The sequence below is a fragment of the Myiozetetes cayanensis genome, unplaced genomic scaffold, assembly GCF_022539395.1.
Source record: "Myiozetetes cayanensis isolate MyiCay16 unplaced genomic scaffold, myiCay2020 scf2-11, whole genome shotgun sequence".
Taxonomy (NCBI): domain Eukaryota; kingdom Metazoa; phylum Chordata; class Aves; order Passeriformes; family Tyrannidae; genus Myiozetetes; species Myiozetetes cayanensis.
In genome coordinates, this window is record NW_026087411.1 from 36,449,661 (window position 1) to 36,468,317 (window position 18,657).

Sequence of the window (18,657 nt, forward strand, 5' to 3'; positions counted from 1 at the left end):
TCTACTGACTTCTGAGGAAGGGCTCTGACTTGCTTGGAAGTTCTTATATTTACCAGGATGTGTCCTCACTGCCTTGCAGAACTTGGAGCCAAGAGCAAAGTGAAGCATATCATTGTGTTCTTGACAGGTGAAAGTTTAAACACTATCATATTACATTTTAGCATGTTACTAGGGCTCCTTCTTAGGCTTGCTTGTCTGAACAAGGGCTTTTGTTTGGCTTCTAGGTGAATGTGAGTTCAGGGACAGTATAGGTCCTGGTTTTGAAAGGCAGTATTAATACCAACAATTCGTAATAACGTCTGCTTCAGAGAGCTTTATGCAACTTCAGATTTCTTGTTTTCAGTCTTCTAGCATACTGATTTAGCTACTGTTTCCTTTCAGGAAGGGTGAAACTTTGAGGCATGTGTTACTGGACTTTTTTGATTAATCTTGTATTCCTAGTACAAATTCATAATACTACTTACCAGTTACTTCATTTCCCATATAAAGTACTTCTTATCTGTCTTAAGGAGTGCACACACATTCCAATAACTTTTATGGCATTTATTACTATTTGCATACTCTGTGTGGCTATAGCTTCTCACAGCTAGGACAGCTTATCCTTAAATATTTGGATAAACAGTGCAAGCTGTAATAGGAGACACTGGAGTAAAAGAATTATGTCAAGAAATGTGGATATGCAGGCACAATGGATATTCTAAAACTTGCTTCCATGGTGTATGGTCTTCATAGTAAGCCATAATTAAGCCAGGCTTTTTTTGAAACAAGTAGACTTTGAACAGAAAAATTCAGAAGCATTTTAATTATTTTTCTTCATTATGCTTGAGGTTAAAAACAAAAAAACCAACCAACCAAACAAAACCAAACAAAACCTACTAACCTCTGAGCTGTTCTCTGTTTTAACATCAAATTAGGAAAATATTGAACATAGTCAAGCTATGTACATGAATATTTCCTCCCAGAATATACAGTGTAAAACATAGTAGGTTTTTTTTCTTGCTGTCTTTCACAGAAATGCCTGAAGAAGATAATCATAAGGAAAAACTAGAAAACTCAGATCAGGGAGGAAAGAAGCTTAAGGTAGTTTTGGGGAAAAAAGCTCCTGCAGCTAAACTCACTGCTTTGCCTTCACAGAATGGCTGACATTGGAAAGGACCTCTGGAGGTTGTCTTTTCCAACTCCTGTGCTCAGGCAGGAACACCGAGAGCAGGCTGTTCAGGACCATGTCCAGACAGCTTTGGATTACCTCCAAGGATGGGAACTCCTCTGGACCTCTCTGGGCACTCTGACTCAACTCACTTGGGCACATTAAAAAAGCATTTCCTGATGTTCAGACAGAATATCTTGCATTTCAGTTTGTGCCCATTGACTCTTGTCTTGTCACAGGACACCACTGATAAGAGTCTGTCTCCACTCTGTTGACATCTCCTTCTCTTCAGATATTTGCACATAGTGATGGACTCTCTTAACTGTCTTCATGACCCTTTGTTAAACTCTCTCCATGGCTCCATATTTCTGCTGTACCAGGGAGCCTAGAACTGCCCACAGTACTGCAGCTGTGGCCTCACCACGGCTGAATAGAGGGGTAGGATCACCTCTCATGACTGGCTGGCAGTGTTTCTGCTGGTGGATACTGGGATACCATTGGTCTTGTTTGCCACCTGGGCATAAAGCTGGTTCATATTCCACTTGGTGTCTACCAGGATCCCCAGGGCCTCTTCTGCAAAGCTGCTTTCCAGCTTACTGCCCCCAGCATGTGCTGACACATATACTGGTGGGGTTGTTCCCCTCCAGGTGCAGGAATTTGCATTTCCTTTTGTTGATCTTAATGAGATTCCTGTCAACCCATTTCTCCAGGCTGTCAAGGTCCCTCTGGATGGTAGCACAACCCTCAGGTATAGCAGCCACTCCTCCCAGTTCTGCATCATCTGCAGACTTGCTGAACATATGCTTTGCCCCATCATTCAGGTCACCACCCTCTGGACCTGGCACTTCAGCCTGTTTTCACTCCACTTCACAGTCTACCCACATTTCATCAGATTTCCTGTGAGGATCTTACAGGAGACTGTGCAAGATCAAATACTAAACCTGTTTATTCTTGAATAAATCTATAAAATGAAAACAAATTACCAGCTCATTTAGTTTTTTTCAAGTCACTGGAGTAATTATTTAAATCAACAGGTGACCTTTGAGAGATGGTTATTCACATATTTTGCTACATTTCTCTATAACTTTATAAAATAATTTTTTTTATTAAATTGTAACATATGTAAACAATGTGGCACAGAGACCTATTAGCTATTAGCTGTTGCACTGACAAAAGAGTGCTTAACAAAAATACATGTAATAGGTGTTTTTTCTGAGAATATAAAGGTCGCTTTGCTGGGAAATGGAAAAGAAGTAAAATGGGGTAATAAGATAATGTGTATACATTCTGTCAATTCTTACAATAGTATACATTTTATAATTGGATTGCTGGAAGCATGCCCATGAAATATGTCCCTCTTCTAAGTAAATCACAAAAACCCAAGACTGAACAAAAGATTAAGAGTCACGTAGTCCATCCTTCTGCCTCTGGACTGCATTAGCTATAACTAAGTGTAATACTGAATGGTGGATGATCTTACATTTTAATCATCAGCTTAAAGATTTAAATAGTGGTTCGTGTTAAGAAAATATTTAGAACTTAGTATTCTTGCATTTTGTGCTGATCAGAGTTATGACTGATGTATCTAATCTTTTTCATTAAAGTTCATATAAAAAAGACACAATTATGTTCTTTGCTTACAAAATTACCAAGCCCCTGTGGGTTATTAATACATTTATTATTATTTATTATGCTTGGTTTTAGTGTTTCATCTTTAAATAAGCTAAAGAACTTCAGTTTAAAAAACTGCTGCCTCTTGTACACAAATGTAGCCTGCAGTATAATTATATTAGGATTTTGAAATAAAGCAGGTGTACAAATTGTTTCTCAGAACATAAAGTAAGCTCGATCTTACTGTTAATGTGTTTTTCTGTTACCTTGCCTTATGTTCCAGTCTCCTTGTGCCTGCTTATATCTCTGGGACATAATCCAAAACCATGGAAAACTCTGTTAATTCCAATGAACTTGCAATCAACTATTCTGTTTTAAGCTCTGTGGGAAGAAATGTTGATGGCTTGTATAGTGCTGATTACTGTCAAGCCCTTGTATTGGGGCTTTAGCTGTCCTTCATTTTTAAGGAAATATTCAGCACAGATACTGAATTGCTCTTTAGTTTGGCATGGTTTGAAATGGAATCCTTTTCATTACAAATGAGTAGTATTACAACTACTTGAGGGAATGGGACTTGGGTATGATGTGTTTTTTACTTGTATTAATTTTTTTTTTGGTGTTGTTTTGTTTGGTTGGTTTTTCTTTCTGTTTAAACATGAATGAGTAGTGCTGCCCTTACAGTATACCTTTCTCCCCTCTGTTAAAAGGAAACACTCTATAATAACAGAAAGCTGTGTTTTACATACGGCTGTAAACCAGAGACCTCACATAATTACGTGATCATTTTTCAGAAAATTAATGTTATCTTTGTTTCCATTAAAAAAAAAATTAAAAAATGGTGCAAGTAGGGCATATAGTTCTAAGTACTTTTACAGTTCCCTGAGTCTGCATGCTAAAACAAGCAAGTACTAGTTCGTGATTTTAAAAATGAAATAAAGATAGCAAGATTAATTGTCTTGCCTACCACCTCTTTCTAACACCTACCTTGAACTAGTCAGGTGATTTATTACCTGTTTATGTTCTGCACTGCTTGCCATCTGAGATCCTAATGTTTTGAGTGCCTGTAGACTTGGAGCACTAGAGAATAGGCAGTTATTGTGCAGTAGGTAAGAGAAAATATAAATTAGGCAATATTCAAAGAACCTTTGTGATGGCTACACCCCTATTCTTCAGACAGAAAATTCTATTGTTTCAGTTTCTCAGAAAATCAGAGTCATTGGGTCAATACTCTTCAGTAAGATAGATGCTGGAAAGGCAACTTCTTTGGTAAAATATATCGTTATCAATCAACAATTGTAGTTTTTGTCTAAGTAAGATATGGTAGAGACTGGTAAAAATGTATGAATATAGGAATTCATAGAATAATTGGTGAAAGACTGCAACAAGTATGCTTTGCTTACAAAGTATATCTGACAACACCTGTTTTATGTTCATTCTTGTCAAACTTCTATTACAGAAAGGTTGGGTTTCCACTTCTGTTGTTGTTTCATTTTTGGTTTGATTTCTTTTCATTGAAGAGTTGTAAATCATTTTACGCCTTTGTGCGGGCACTTATGCCGTTTAAAACAAAAATAACTATTCTTGTCTCATTGACTAATGCTGTCAGACTATTTCAGGTTACAGATTTCCTTGTTCTTTCACCATTTTTTAAGTATACAATTATATAGTTGTTTTTTTTTTTTAAATGCATGTTAAATATATTTGTGCATAAGACAGAGTTTAACAGTCTTTTACATTGCTACAAATGTGTTCATGTTGTGGTAGATGTCCAAAGGATAATGTTACAAATATATGTAGGAAAGTATGAAAACCATGCTATATTTTGGATAGAAGGAGAATCTGAACAGTTTCAGATTATTCACTTTATCTCCTTGGCCCCTTGGCTCAGAAGATATAACAGCAACTTTATATAATAGTTAGTATGGATTCAGTGGTTTGAAAATGTGAAGTATAGTACTGGAGCATCTGCTTATTCTGCTGAGGCTGTTTTGGGTTTTTGTTTGTTTTTTTGTTTGTTTGTGTTTGTTGGGTTTTTTCCCCAGCTGCAAAAGCTGTTTTGGTTCAAACTGCATAATCAACATGTGTTGAATTCACTCAAAATCTGAAGACATGTAAGCATCTATCATCAGTTTTGCAGTTGCGGTAGCAGTGAAGATGGAGTGACTTGGCTATGGGATTCCCTTTCAAATACGTTCAGGGATTTGGACTGGATTCTCAGATCATAGGGACAAAGTTGGCCAAGTTTCAGGTTCACTGTGTGACACAGTCCTAATTTATAAAGACAATATTGATTTATTCTAATTCCACAGAAACGAAATTATTTGTGTGAAAGCATATAGAGAAAGTTGGAGGTCACCTTTATGTTTTTAGCAGCATACTGTATAATAATGTGAATTAGTGTTCTGTACAGAGATAGGGCCTTTAATGCAGTATGCTGTGCTAATGCAGCAAGAGGCAGGTCTTGTCATGAAGACCAAGGAGGTGAAATAAAGGCAGAGAATGGCAATTTGTCTCGCTCAGTTTGTTGGTTTTGGATTTAAATTAGTTCTCTAACTCCTAGATTAATGTCCTAGTCACTGTATTTCACTTTTGGGCTTGTCTTTCTGTACTGCAAGTGTCTAGCAAGATGAGGCATACTGCCCTCAGTTTCCATCTAGCCCTGGCACTTGCACAGATATGTCTACAATAACAAATAGCACAGGGCAATATAAGCAGATCTTTAAAGCAAACATAGTTAGTGCTAAGGTTGAGTGTCTGTGCTATACATATTTGGAAAGTTTTAATAGGACTTGCTCTTTACCAGTTCCACTGACTGAACACCAATTAGAAGTTTTTGAGTATTAGTTGCACTCGTGAAGCAAACTGAAACAGGGATTATGGTGACTGGCTCAGAAGACTATTGTAGAAGAAGTTAGTAATCTGTGTGGTAGCAAATATAGATGTATTCCTCCTTGGCAAGAGTACAGGTAACTGCTAGCTACTTGAGCTGTGTATTTAATCCATGTGAAAATATTGTATATACCTGTTCCCAGGAACTGTTGGTTTATTAATGAGAAAGGAATAATAGAGTCTCCCACCAAAGTACTCTTCAAAGTTAAGTTAATATTCCAGACTTGATTGCTTTCAGTGATACATGAGTCTGTATTGTAAGCACAACCTCATGCAAGTGAAAGTAGAGTTGGTGAACCTCTCATTGTGCCAATGCCCTGTCCATCCAATGCTTATCATCTCGGGATTCCAAGCATCAGAAGAGATAAGAGATTTTTTGTAACTTGATGACACTTTTTTTTTTTTTTAATATATATTAGTAAGTATTTATGTCTTGAAAATGTTTGTTCCCTGCTTCTTAGGTTCCAGTGCAAAACACAGAAGTCAGGAGACTTGTATATTTAGAAAAGCACGGTCTTGAAGCAACCTAAAATACTAATTAAGATATACCCATCATATAGCCAAAAAGTAAACTCTTCAGGAAAACAATGTAGGGTTTACATTTGCATAATATATCTTACAATTTCACTTGATGGGATTGAAGCTCTGGTCCTTGGTTACGGAGGGTCTGGTTTTGGGGTTTTTTTCCATACAATTCCATACTGAATTAGCTGGAAGTTCTCCCATGTTCAGAGAGCTCAGTGAAGTTTTGAAAACAGTCTACTGAAAAGTGGTCAGAAGAGATTTCCAAGGAGAGTATATCCAAGTATAGCTTTCTTTTCCAAGAGATTGGTTTTCATGAAGTAGTGAACTACCTTGCTTTGAGAGAGACGCAGAGAGAGAATAAAAGTGGTGTCAACAACTCCCTTCAGATATTGAGATCAGAATAAAATCCAAATCTAATTTATTTAATTGTAAAGACTAAACAAAGAAAAATATTTAGACCTGTGGAAAGAAATTAGCAACTCAGACTAGACCGATTCATGGTTTTGAATAGTTCTTGTAAACTATGTGGACACAGTAGCTTTGTCTCCAATTAGTGGTCAAATTATTTATAGCAGATTCAAAGGCTGATACCATCTTAAGGATATTTATATATACAGGAAGCTTTATTTTGTTGTGTACAGAAATGTAATGTGTCACTGTTGTAAATAATGGAAATAGTTACATTTCCCTTCCCCCCAAAAAAAAAGACTTACCAAGGTAGGAAGTGTTTTGTATCATGTACAAAGGATTTTAATTGATTTAACAATTAAATCTGAGCATTGGATCTTTCAGGTTCTTTATTTAAGAAGAGATGTTTGTCTGAGGACACAGAAAATGCTTTTTGAGAGAGGCTTCCCTGTGCTGCAAAGCACTGTGTGGGGCAACCAGCTGCAATGTGGAGGTGTTTCCAACCATGTTCTTACTACTCAGATGTCTGACTTGTCGGTTCTTGAGCTCCTCGTGTGAGTTATTTGAATCTGTTCCTACTGAAGCTTATCCAGAGGAGGCAGAAAAGATCACAACACTCAACAAATGCAACGTGGAGAGCACAGCTGGATACCAGTCTTGCTGTTTAGTGCGCTGTTATATTTAGTAGTCATATTTTTTGCATGTTGTGAGGGCAGAATCTTCCAGTACTTCTGGTTTTCATTCCTGATTAATTTTCTGGTTTACTGATTCTTTGTGACCTCTTTTATACACAGGTGAAAATTGTTTACTTTTCCTAGCTCCAGTCAAAAACTTTTGATCTGGCAAAAATAGGTGTTCAACATGGCTGATGCATATTTGCAATGTAATATTTGGCAAGTCATTCTCCTTTGTATTTAGATTTGATTTTCCTTTCCCTGCGTTTTGAAATACAGTAATTCTTAACAGCCTCCTCAAGAATGCACTGGGTATGTAAGTCAGTAGCGGAAAGCAGTAGTGCTATGATTTCGTTGTAAAATTTCAAAGAGGTGAGCTGGCCTTGCTCTGCAGAGTTCTGTGCATCAACTGGGAAAGCTTGTTATTAATGTTTTACAGGTAAGCAAATAGCATCAAGACTTCTTTAATGGGGATGTGTATTGGTTTCATCACCCAAAGAGACGTTTTCCAAAGGAAGAAGAGGAGAGATTAAGGCATAATTCTGCCATGTGTGGTGTTCTCTCTATATATTCCTCAGTCCTTAGTTTTTCAAAAGTGATTTTTGTTTTCCTGATGGGTCACTCTCAATCTCGTCAAGGCCATATTTTTCTGTTGTGTAAATAAACAATTGGAACACAGCAACAAGTGAAACACAGATGAAACTACTGTGACTGTATATGTGCTATGGCAGCAAAGAATTTGGCCAGGAAGGATACCTAGACCTTAATTACCTCTGGATGCCTTAAAATCGTTAGATGATTAAGCCATTAATGAACTTAGGCTGTGCTTTCTGTTCAGCTTGACTAGTAGTAAATTCATTAAGTTACGCATTACCTGACATGAAATTTCTGAACGGTAGCTTTCAGCTACACTGCAAAAATGTGAATATTAATCTAAATAATATAAATGCATATTATTCCTTTCTTCCTCTGCCAGTGCAGTATAATGGCCGTATGCACCAGGCACAGTATATTCTTGTTCTGTCTCATACTTTGCTGTACAATGTTTTTAACTTTGCTACTCAACCCCTATTCCACTGTCCAGTCACTTCCTGCTAGCCTGAAAAACACAGCTTTGCAAGCAGTGATCACCTTTCATCTGTAAGATGTGTTCAGACAAGTCAGGCAGCCTTGATTTTGGTTCTGAGTTCTTTGCTGCCTTATTGATCAGCTGTTACTCACTTTTCTTTCCTAACTATAGCTATTGATGTCATCTGACTCCAGGCAACCACTAGAAACTTCTCATTTGAGAAGCAAGCAGTGCTTTCGCTACAAAGAGCAAGGCTGAGAATGTTCATGTGTTAAGTTATATCTGATTTAATAATTTATTTCTCCATAGTGTCTTTTGAGTTAACATCAATTCCACCTATGGGGCTTCAGGCAGATTGGAACATTCTCTCTTATGTTAAGACCTTGCAAGTACATGAAGCTGTCAGTATTATCCAGATTGCTCCCTTTTTCCTGTCTTCTGTCATGACAGTCAGCTTTGTTGCAAAATATTTGTACTGTGTCCAACTGGGAGGAAGTTAAGTTTTTTCACAGTATTGTTTGGTACTGTGTTTTGGATACATGGCTAAACCAGTGTTGATAATGCACACTAATTGGCTATTGCTGAATAGTGCTTGCATGGCACAAAGGCCTTTCTTTCTTTCTTGCCCATAAAATTGAGTAGGAAAGTAGGTGGGAAAGAACTAGAGGGACATACAGCTGGGACTGCTTACTCAGCAATAAAAACTGGACGTAGAAGGTGGAGGATGTGTCTTCCATGGTGGTCATTGCTTGAAGAGTGTCTGGGCATTGGTCTGCTTGTGGGAGGTAGTGAGTGATTTTCTTTGAGTCACTTGCTGGTTTGGGGGTGGTGTGTTCCCTCTTTTCTTCACTTGTTAAGCTGTTTTTATTTGATCCACAAGCTTCCTTGCTTTGTTCTTCCTTTTCTCTCCTGTGTGCCACTGAGTGGGGAGGGAAGTGAGCGAGCAGCTGCATGGGTGTTTGTCTTCTGACCAGGGTCATCCCACCACAGTAGTTTATGTAAGTATAAATCATTTTCAGACCTGTGGTTAGAAGCAGTGTTGCTCTCCAGGTGCCTGTTTTGTGTGCCCAGTCAAAATTAGCTGTATAACAGCAGGTTGTCATTCTGATTTATATGTGTATTTACATGGAAGTTTTTGGCCATTGGACTGGCAGTTCTGTCCATTCAGTCTCCAGAGTGAGATAACCTATTCTTTCTCAACTGCTTCTTTTGTTTTAAAAAACATGGATTTACAGAGGTTATTGTAAGATTCTTGACTTCTCTTTTTCACAGATGGGAGCCTTGTACCACTCAGGACAAGTAATAGACTATCTTGTGATACTTTTTAAAATGGACTGTTTTTAAGCTTGGTAAAATGAGTGAAAGACTTTTTCTGTTGATCTTACTATGTTTGGCCATAACTAGTTTAGGGTAAAACCTCAGCTGCAATGTCCCTCTGTCTTTTTAGGAAACAATCCATCCCTTAAATCAGTTTTCTCCTTTCTCCAACATAGTTAGTGTTTTGGTTAAAGGATTTAGTTCAGAAGCTTGTGCAGTTTTTTGAGAAGCTATTCAAAGACCTTGCCACTAAAATCAGCTCTTCCTTCTTTCTTGTATTCTTAGCTGCAAGTGGGCCAGATTGTCATCCACTGCTATGATCAGTTTTTCAAATGTTCTGTCATTTCCACAGATTGTTTTTGTTCAGCTGTCTGACCCCTTGCTGTGTCTTTTCACAAAATCCTATCAGGTAAAGGGAATACTGAGCTTGCATGTGTCTTTTGGCACTGTGCAGGTCCATTTTTCGTTCAGCCTGTGCTGGAGATGTGTGTTGTGTACACCTACACTTTTTAAGTTCTCACAAATCTGTAGCAGTCATTTGCCTGCTTGATTTCTTGCTCATGACTCTTCATTTGGAAGTGAGTTTAGTCAGCACCACCTGCTCCATAGTGACTGGTACCTGAACAAATGCTGGTGCTGTTCAGCTACTATTCATTTCTTTCTTAGGATCAGTCCCCCTCCCCCAGGAATCAGTTGGGAACACTAGTGTTGATTTTTAAAGTGGGTTATATTTCTCACTGAGCTTTTTACACTGAAATAGTTTAGCACTCTCCTGACCCTGTTGCTTGGGATAATGCCACCATATCTGTCAGGTACTGTGTCACGCAGGAATATGAGCCTTAGCCATCCAATGCCTTTCTGAGTATTTTCTTGTCCATAGGACTTTGCAATAGTACTGTGCTGTGCCTCTGAATTTCATCTGGCCTTTTCCAGAGCCATCCATGTGTAGCTTGTATCTGTTTATTAGACATCAGCTGTCTGAGGACAGTTTTGGAGAGGCGTCATGATCAAGGAAGTCCAAGAGTTGTAGGTCACCTTTATCTGTTGTAACCCTGAGGTCACACCAAGCCCTGAAGATCTCCTTAGGGGCTGCTACGTTTCTCCACTTCAGGTATTTTCACTTCAGGTATTCAGGTATTTTCAGCTCAATGGTAGCATCTTTTATCTTTTTGCCATTTCTTTCCTCTTCTACCAAAGTTATTGGGATTAATTTATTTGGATTAATTAAGCTATTGGGTAATGCTCGCTGGCATTATGCAGACTACCGCAGCATAATGAAACGTATTGCATAACCTGGTGAAATCATATTAAGTGTAATTTGGCGTGGAAACGAAACGGAATTATATCAACACGGCTCAGGTTGTTACGTTGGGGACCAAATGCTAACCGGCTATTTTTAGCGCGCACATCACTTAGGCCCTTTCTCCAAAAACACAAAGGTCTGTGTCGGTGCCGTGTGCTGTGACCCGGCCCGGCCGCTCCGCGCGGGGCTGCACCGCCCCCTGGTGGCCGTGGGGAGACGCGCCGGGAGCGGCGCGGGGAGCGGGAGCGGCCGCTTGTGCCGCCCCGGCCTGCCCGTCCGCTTCCCGCCATGGAACAATGCTGCAAGCGTGCCGAACAGTGATCTCTCATTAGCGCTCAGTGCAGCAAACCCTAGACTTTTCTAAGTGGGACTCCCTTAACACCCGCTTTTTGCTTTAGGACATGATTGCGGTGTGTGGTAGTTTCAGTGGTTAGGTCAAGAAATGCTGTGCCGCTCCGAGTCGTTTGGCTGCTGCGTGCCTAGAAACAGTGGTATTGTCTCTGATGACATTGATGGCAGGAAGTGGAAGCTGCCCACCCTCTCAGGGTAGCTCTGCATCTCACTCCAGTGCCTCTCTTCCCCCAACCATCTCCCCAGCGTGCTGGAGAGGCTCTTATAGCCCACCTGGCTGCTCCAAGTGCAGGAGTGGTGGGAGGCAGAGTTATTCTTTGGACCTGTGGAGAGCGAGGGTTGTTTATTAACTGTGTTTTCCTTTGTGAGGTTGTGCAGGCAAGGATTCATGTGCACGTAATAGAGAGAGATGGATTCAGCTCCATTTTGAAGCTGATACCTGTCTGTGCTTCTTAGGCAACACAGAGACCTAGGTCTGTGCATAGCTTGGACTGGGGCGGTCCAGTGTGACCCCCTCAGTACAGTGGCTGGCACAAACAGAGAATCTAGTTATTGTTTCACTACCCTTGGCTGCTGAATCAGTCAGTGTACCAGAGCAAAATGGAAAGAATTGTTTCCAGGCAGATGGACTCTGGGAGGCAGCACTCATATATTTTTTCAGTTGCATCTGATACATAATAAGGCTTTATCTTTTTGTTTCTCTCTTTCTTCTTTTTTTTTTTTTTTTTTTTTTAAGAAAATGCGATGGAATTTCTTTTGAGACTGTTCTCACCTTTAACTCACGCTTTCAGCTCTTCACAAAATAATGGGAAATATTTCTTTGAAAATTGTAAGCAATTTTTTGGTCTTGATAACAATGAAACCCCATCATTCTGTGTGTATTGATACTGCCCATTTAAATAGCTGACAACAGCTCCAGTTATGATCTGTGAGCATCAGTTTAGGGCTGGGTAATGCTAAACATTCAGGACCATGTTTCAGTCTTTGGCTACTGCTTGAGTAGAGTCTCAATTTCCAAGTAACCTATTCTGTTCTGTAGATGCTGTACCAGTTTCATAAAATCTGAATGTATTTCCACTGATTTGAAATGATATTCTATTGGTGTGAGGTCCAAATCTCTACAAGCAGAATTTTGCATAACAATTTTCTGCAAGGCCAGTAGAACTTTTTAATCCTCTTTCTGCTTCACAACATTATTTGAAGTATTTGAGCCTGTGCTTTTATAATATAAGTCCTCTTGAAGAACAGGGTTTTACCACTGGAAAGTCTCATGGACAATAATGTATGAATTGTATGAGTGAGGGGATTTCAGGATGTAACTAATACCTGAGATTCTGGTAAAGCTTCTTGCAAGGTGAAATATTTCTGTCTTTTGGAAGAGTAACAGACTAGATGGTGATACCTTTGATTTTTGGTGGTGTTGGTTTTTGTTCTAGCCATTGATTTGTAGATCCAGCAAGCCTTGAAGAGGGACCAGGTTGAGATACCTTGCTGTTCTGCCACTTTTTCCACACCAACCCCTGTTGTCCCTCCAGCTCTCTTCTTTCCTCTTTCTGCTTTCTCTCCGTTTTTTTCCAACAACTTATTTTTTTCCTGCTACTTCTGTTGCTTTCCCGTGTTGCTAATGAAATTGATGAACAAGGAAGATCTAATACTGGCATTTATAGTTGTATTATTTGGCTTTGGAGTTCCTATGCTACTTAGATTTTTGAAGAATGGAGAATTTTTGTGTTTCTCAGCATGTGTTTATTGACTTTTTTTGTCCATAGAACTACAGTACTTTACCAGTTTACACTCAGAGTGTACTTTGGACATACTTTATAGCAATGCTGGAGAGGGACTTACATTTTCAGGAAAAAACAACTTTAGTCTGAAAAATCCCACTTAGGATAGTGACAGCCAAGATATACAACAGGATGTTGGAGAGGTTATCTTGCAATAATGGCTCTGGTGAAAAGACCCAAGCAAATAAAAGAGGTGCTATCTGAGGTGGTGTTATATGAACATACATTTCATGTATTTTTTTGTATGAAAGTAATGCCACAGGAAAATTAAATAAGACCATGGTTCTTGCTCCACACACTGGTCTTGTGGCTCTAGTTGTCTGCCAGGCATGTTCATTGTCATATCCATTGTCCTGTCTTGCACAGCCACTTACCCCTTATCACTGTACTTTTTTAAGAGCATTTCTGTTTGCTCTAAGCCTTTAACAATAAAACACAGAATACTGTTGTTCAAATTCATCTGACCAAGGCAGGCTAAACTCTATACTGAAAAAAATTTGAGATTGGATTTTAAGCTACTTCAATGCCTTAAGATCTTTAAAAGCCTTATTGTGTTCCACCTTGGTTTCTTGCTTTCCATTGCTCATGAAAGTGAATATCCTTAAAATGAGAAAGTGCATTCTGCATAGATGCCAGCTATAGTAATGGATTTAGACCTTTTCTGAGAGTGAAGATTTTTGAGAAAAATTTCTTTTGTGAAATATGAAATTATTTTAAAAATCAAAGTATTTCATTGATAATTTTCATGTTTTGTCAGGTGTCTTTGAGGTTTTGTTTTGCTTTGCTGACTTTTAGAATTGCTGCAGATGTATGCAATCTTGTTTGTCTCAATTTTCTAACTTCAAATAATACTGCATTTTTTTGTCTTGTTACTTATTAAGGCTTTGATTTATTTTTAACTTTTTACAGCAAACTGTTCATAGATACTTTCATCATTTTTTACAATTAATGGGAAGAGATTGTGCTTCATAATGCTAGGGATAATTTGGACAGACTTACAGAGAGCCACAAGAGAGCCATAACTGCATGTTCCTTATGATTTATGGCATCTCAAGCAAATCCAAAATGACTCAACTGTTCTGCATTTAAATTTATTGGGATTTTTCATTTAATGGAAAATTGAAATATTTTTTCACCTTCTCTTCAAACAACAAACAAATGCCAAAAAAAAAAAATTCTACCAAAAATTCAGTCCTTTGATGAGTTGTTTTATGAAGTTTTTCAATTGCTGCAGATTGAGGGTTCTAGTGTGAATATTTACATGCTGCAAAGAACATGCATGTGTGAAATTACTTGTATTGCCAGATCAAATCTATTTTCATCAAAAAAAGTAAATTACTATTAATCCAAGTTCAGTTTTTCAGCCTCATTGTGCATTCCTTGATCATTTAAAGCATTCAAGGGCATCCTTATGTCATTGCTTAAGAAAAGCTCCCATTGCTTATGGATCCTTTAAGAATTGAAGAGGAAAAAAAAAAAGGATTTCACCTTTAAGGCTTATGTAGATGAAGAAGTTGAAGTTCACACTTAAAGTTTTGCAGTTATATCACTACATAATTCTTTTCCTTGGTGGGTACTTCTTTTTCTGTGTGTGTGTTGGAAGGAGTTTGAAGTAAATGGAAAAGTTGGCTTTGTTTTGAAGGAAGAGTCCTAATGTTGAAGTAAGTTAACTTGAATTATTTTTCTGGTTTTGTTTGGATTTCTTTGTTTGTTTGGTTGGTTTTGGTTTTGTTTTTTTAAACTTTAATTATTTTTTTTCTGTATAGGTGTATGATAGCACTTGTTCTGTATAGAAGTGTCTTTTAGTCGAATTTTGGAGATGATATTTTCACTTGAGTTTGGGAGGTGTGTTTTAATAGTGAGAAGACTGTGCCAGATTTAATACTGAAATGTGTATGAATTCAATTAATTTAATAACTTTTCAGTAAAATATGGAAGCATTCTGGCTTCATTGACTGAAAGGCGGAGCTGAAAATTGTTTGGATGTATGAATAGGGCCATATCACCCTGTCTCATACACATTTTGTGTAGAAACATACAGGAACAAGACTTGGCTGCATGTCTTCATATTCATCTGATTACTCTCCCAGCGATGTTTTGTGAAGATAAGGTTTTCATAAATTTCAAGGATCTCAGGAAAGGTTTGTACAGACTAGTAAGATGGCTGAAAACATTCTGATGAAAAAGTTTTCATTTCTTAAAAGAGCAAACCTCAGTAGCCCAATTGATTGTAATTGAATTGTTTCACAAAATTGTCCCTTGGGTCTCAGTGGTATTACAAGTGAAGCCTCTCAGATGGGAGTCCCGTTAGCAGTCAGACTAATATGACTATAAGGGTTGTTTCTGGTCTATGCCAAGGTTCTGGTGTGGCACTGGGCACTTGCCAGTCAGTGCATCTCCTGTTTCTCTCCCTGCTGCTAAAGCTACCCAAGAGAGAGTATCTTTAGACAGCTTTCAGGTCAAACAATGAAGCCAGTGCTCTGTACTGATTTTCTCTGTATGCTTTTTATGCTGTCTTGGATGCTGTTGTCCATTTTTCTTCCTGAAATTTTGTCCCTCTTGGTTTCATAGAACCTGTTTTCCTTGTTTTCCCTTCTATCTTCTCAATAGCTCCTTCAGTGCCTCTTTCCACTCCATCTTGCTATGTTTCTTAGGGGTTGGACCATGGACCTTTTATTTACATCAGATAGCTCATCTGTGAATACAAGTCATTCATCTTTTTCATGATGACTTCCAAATTAATTTCTTTAGCTCTGACTGAAGAAGAAAGGTTTGGAATAAAGAGAGTTTGTTGTGGCTATTCAGCTAGGTAACAACAACTCAAAGCAGCTAAAACAGACCTCCTGCAGACTCACCTGCTGCTGGAAAACAACCTAATTTTGCCGTGTCCATAATGTTTGTGGACATCTATGATGTCCATTACATGTGTCATTTATTACTTTGTTCTTTCTATAAGTTCAGAAACAACATCATCAGTGTTATTGATGGTTAAATCTTATTTCTTTATGTAATTTCCTAAAATAAGTTCATTACTCTTTAAAAAAAAACATTCAAAACTTCCTCCCAGCTCTTCGTCTCTTAAACAACCTTGACAATTAGTCCAACACCTTTTCCTTGATTTCTTCAGCTCGGTCCTGTGCTCTCATACCCATTCAGTTTCAATGAAAATCATTATTGTATCCTGTTGCAAAGAGAATAAAAGAAAACTATAAGCATCCCTTCTGAATTTATTTTCCCTTCTTGCACAGAGCATGGTCTTGACTTTTCTAGATCTTTATAAACTCTCAGTTATTGCAGAAGTAACTCTCCATCCTCTTTCATCCATGCATTAAAATTTCAAGCTCATTTTTGTGCTTTCTTAGTACAGTAATATACTTTCTTCTAGAGAGCATCTCCAAGGTAGTCTCCATAGTCTCTTGATGACAATTCCTGTAATTTCCTTTACTGTGGTACCCAAAAAGCTTGGAAATGGTGAGGTTGCTGGTTATTACTTTAAGTACCTGTTAAACTAGCCAATAATGTCTAACCTGGCTTCTTCTGCCTCCCTCTGTCATCTCTAACTGGGTTATTTGATAGCAAGGTCCATGGAGTCAGGACTGTTGTGTTCTTATTTATTTATTTTTTATTTTATCACACAAAGCACAGCAGCATTCTGGGTTGTCACTGAGACCATTAAGATTGTTATATTATTAACTAAGTAGTTACAGCATTGCAGAAATTTTCTATGGTGTATGTTCTTGAGAGGGGTGGTATTGGAAGTGTGAGATGATAATTTCATCCCTTTGGAATGAAATTGTCCTCATCAGGAAAAAAAAAGGTATTTAAAAAAAACCCCAAAAACAACAAAGAGCAACCACATTGCAAACAAAAGATACTCTTAGCTAATCTGAAGGGGCATTTGACTGCCTTACAGAAACACTGTGTATTTTGGCAGTTAGGAGCTTTGGCTTAGGAAGATCCATGTTTGGAATAGCAGGGTGTGTTGCAAGTCAAAATTCAGGTATCTTGGCTGAGATGCGTGTGGAATCTGGCATGATGCCTTTCTGCACTGTGCCTAGCTGTAGCAAGTGCTGAAGTCCCTTGTGAACAATATATGAATCTCATTTTGGAAAAAAAGAAAAAAAAAAAAAAAAAGAGGAGGAGGGAAGAGGGAGCCAGGATTTATTTTAACATTTAGTGGATATAAAAAACAAGTATCAAGAAGCAAAACATTTCCATGAAGCATTCGCTGTGGAAATTCTGCAACTTCTTCTTGCAAACCTCTTTATTTCTTGGATTGGCTGATTTCCAGAGCATCAAGGCTAGGAATTGAGGGACTGAAATATAATCAGTGGTGATACATTTTAACCACATAAAACATTCTCTGCTTCCAAAGCCTCCAGTGTCTCTAGTAAGCAGTGAAACAGCAACAGCTCCTTGCTGCTGAACTCCAGAGACGGGGAAAATATTGGATCAGAATGGTAAGAAGCTCTTTTCACCAGATCTAGATTATTACTCTGAAAAGAATGTTTAAAAGATGATGATGAAATTAGTAGGGATCAGTATTTAAACCTAGAAAACAGCGTGTAAGATACAGTGGAATTATCAAATATTTTTCTGCAAGAGAACAGCAGTGCAAGTTGGTGACAAATATCTTTGGCACTGAACATGTTGTGCAGCTTATATAAAATCTTTTAAAATTGGGAAGCACTGCTGACTAGCATTTGATTTAAATTGGAAGTCTGTCTACTTGGTTTATTTCAGAAGAACAGCTGTACAGGCTTTTAAAATGATCTTGCTTTAACAATCACTGACACAGACTTTATACAGACAAATATAAATAAACCTATGCCAATCACTCATGCAGGCTGTATGTTTGTATGTTTTCTTTTGTTGGGTTTTTGGGGTTTTGCTTTTTAGAGAGAAACAGAGATGCTCAGTACATGACTTTGACTTTTAGGGAGCTATGAAGTTTTTATTTTTCTGGGTTTTCTGGGTTTTGACCTGTTAGTCGCACTGTTTCTCTAGTGTAATTACTTACTATACTATTTGTATATTTGGGAAAAATAACAAAGGAAAACTTTTTAGAATAGTGATGGTATTATATTCTGATCTAAGTATTAAAGCCCTAGAAGTAGAATATAAACACATAAATATAGAATCTGGAATTACAGTATGTTATGTTGATACCAATGCTATTAGTAGTTTAAACAATGCCTGAGGATAGAATAAAAATATTCATATTAGCTTTTTTCTAGGTATTAAAATATTAGAGTGGGGATATGAATCTTGGGTGTGTTTACTCCAAAGACTCATTGTCACTGTTTTGTTGGTTTTTTTGGTTGTTCTGGTGGGCTTTTTTGAGGGGCTATGGTTTTTTGTTGTTGTGTTTTGGTGGTTGGTTTTTTTTTTTTTTTTTTTTAATTGAAATATGAGCCTAATCTCCTTTATGGAAACTCAACCATTTATTTTAAGTGCCTACTAAGTCCAGGAATTTATTGATTATGAAATTACAGTATATCAGGGTGAAAGAAAAACAAATTATTAAATAAGTCTGAAGATCCCTGAAATACACTTACTTGACAACCCAGCTTGATGTG

The 18,657-nt window shown here is 37.9% G+C and overlaps 1 protein-coding gene across 4 annotated transcripts in view; it reads left to right on the forward strand.

Moving 5' to 3' along the window:
• Positions 1–18,657, forward strand: part of PLD5 (phospholipase D family member 5) — a 212,859-nt gene that overhangs the window by 17,908 nt on the left and 176,294 nt on the right. The window contains exon 1 of one of the 4 annotated variants that reach the window (XM_050315206.1): positions 17,196–17,538. The exons of the other annotated variants lie outside the window; for them this stretch is intronic. Within the exon in view, the coding sequence (XP_050171163.1) occupies positions 17,536–17,538 (3 nt within the window). The 5' untranslated portion in view covers positions 17,196–17,535. Of the gene's footprint in view, positions 1–17,195; positions 17,539–18,657 lie in introns of those variants that run through there. 4 annotated transcript variants of the gene reach the window in all.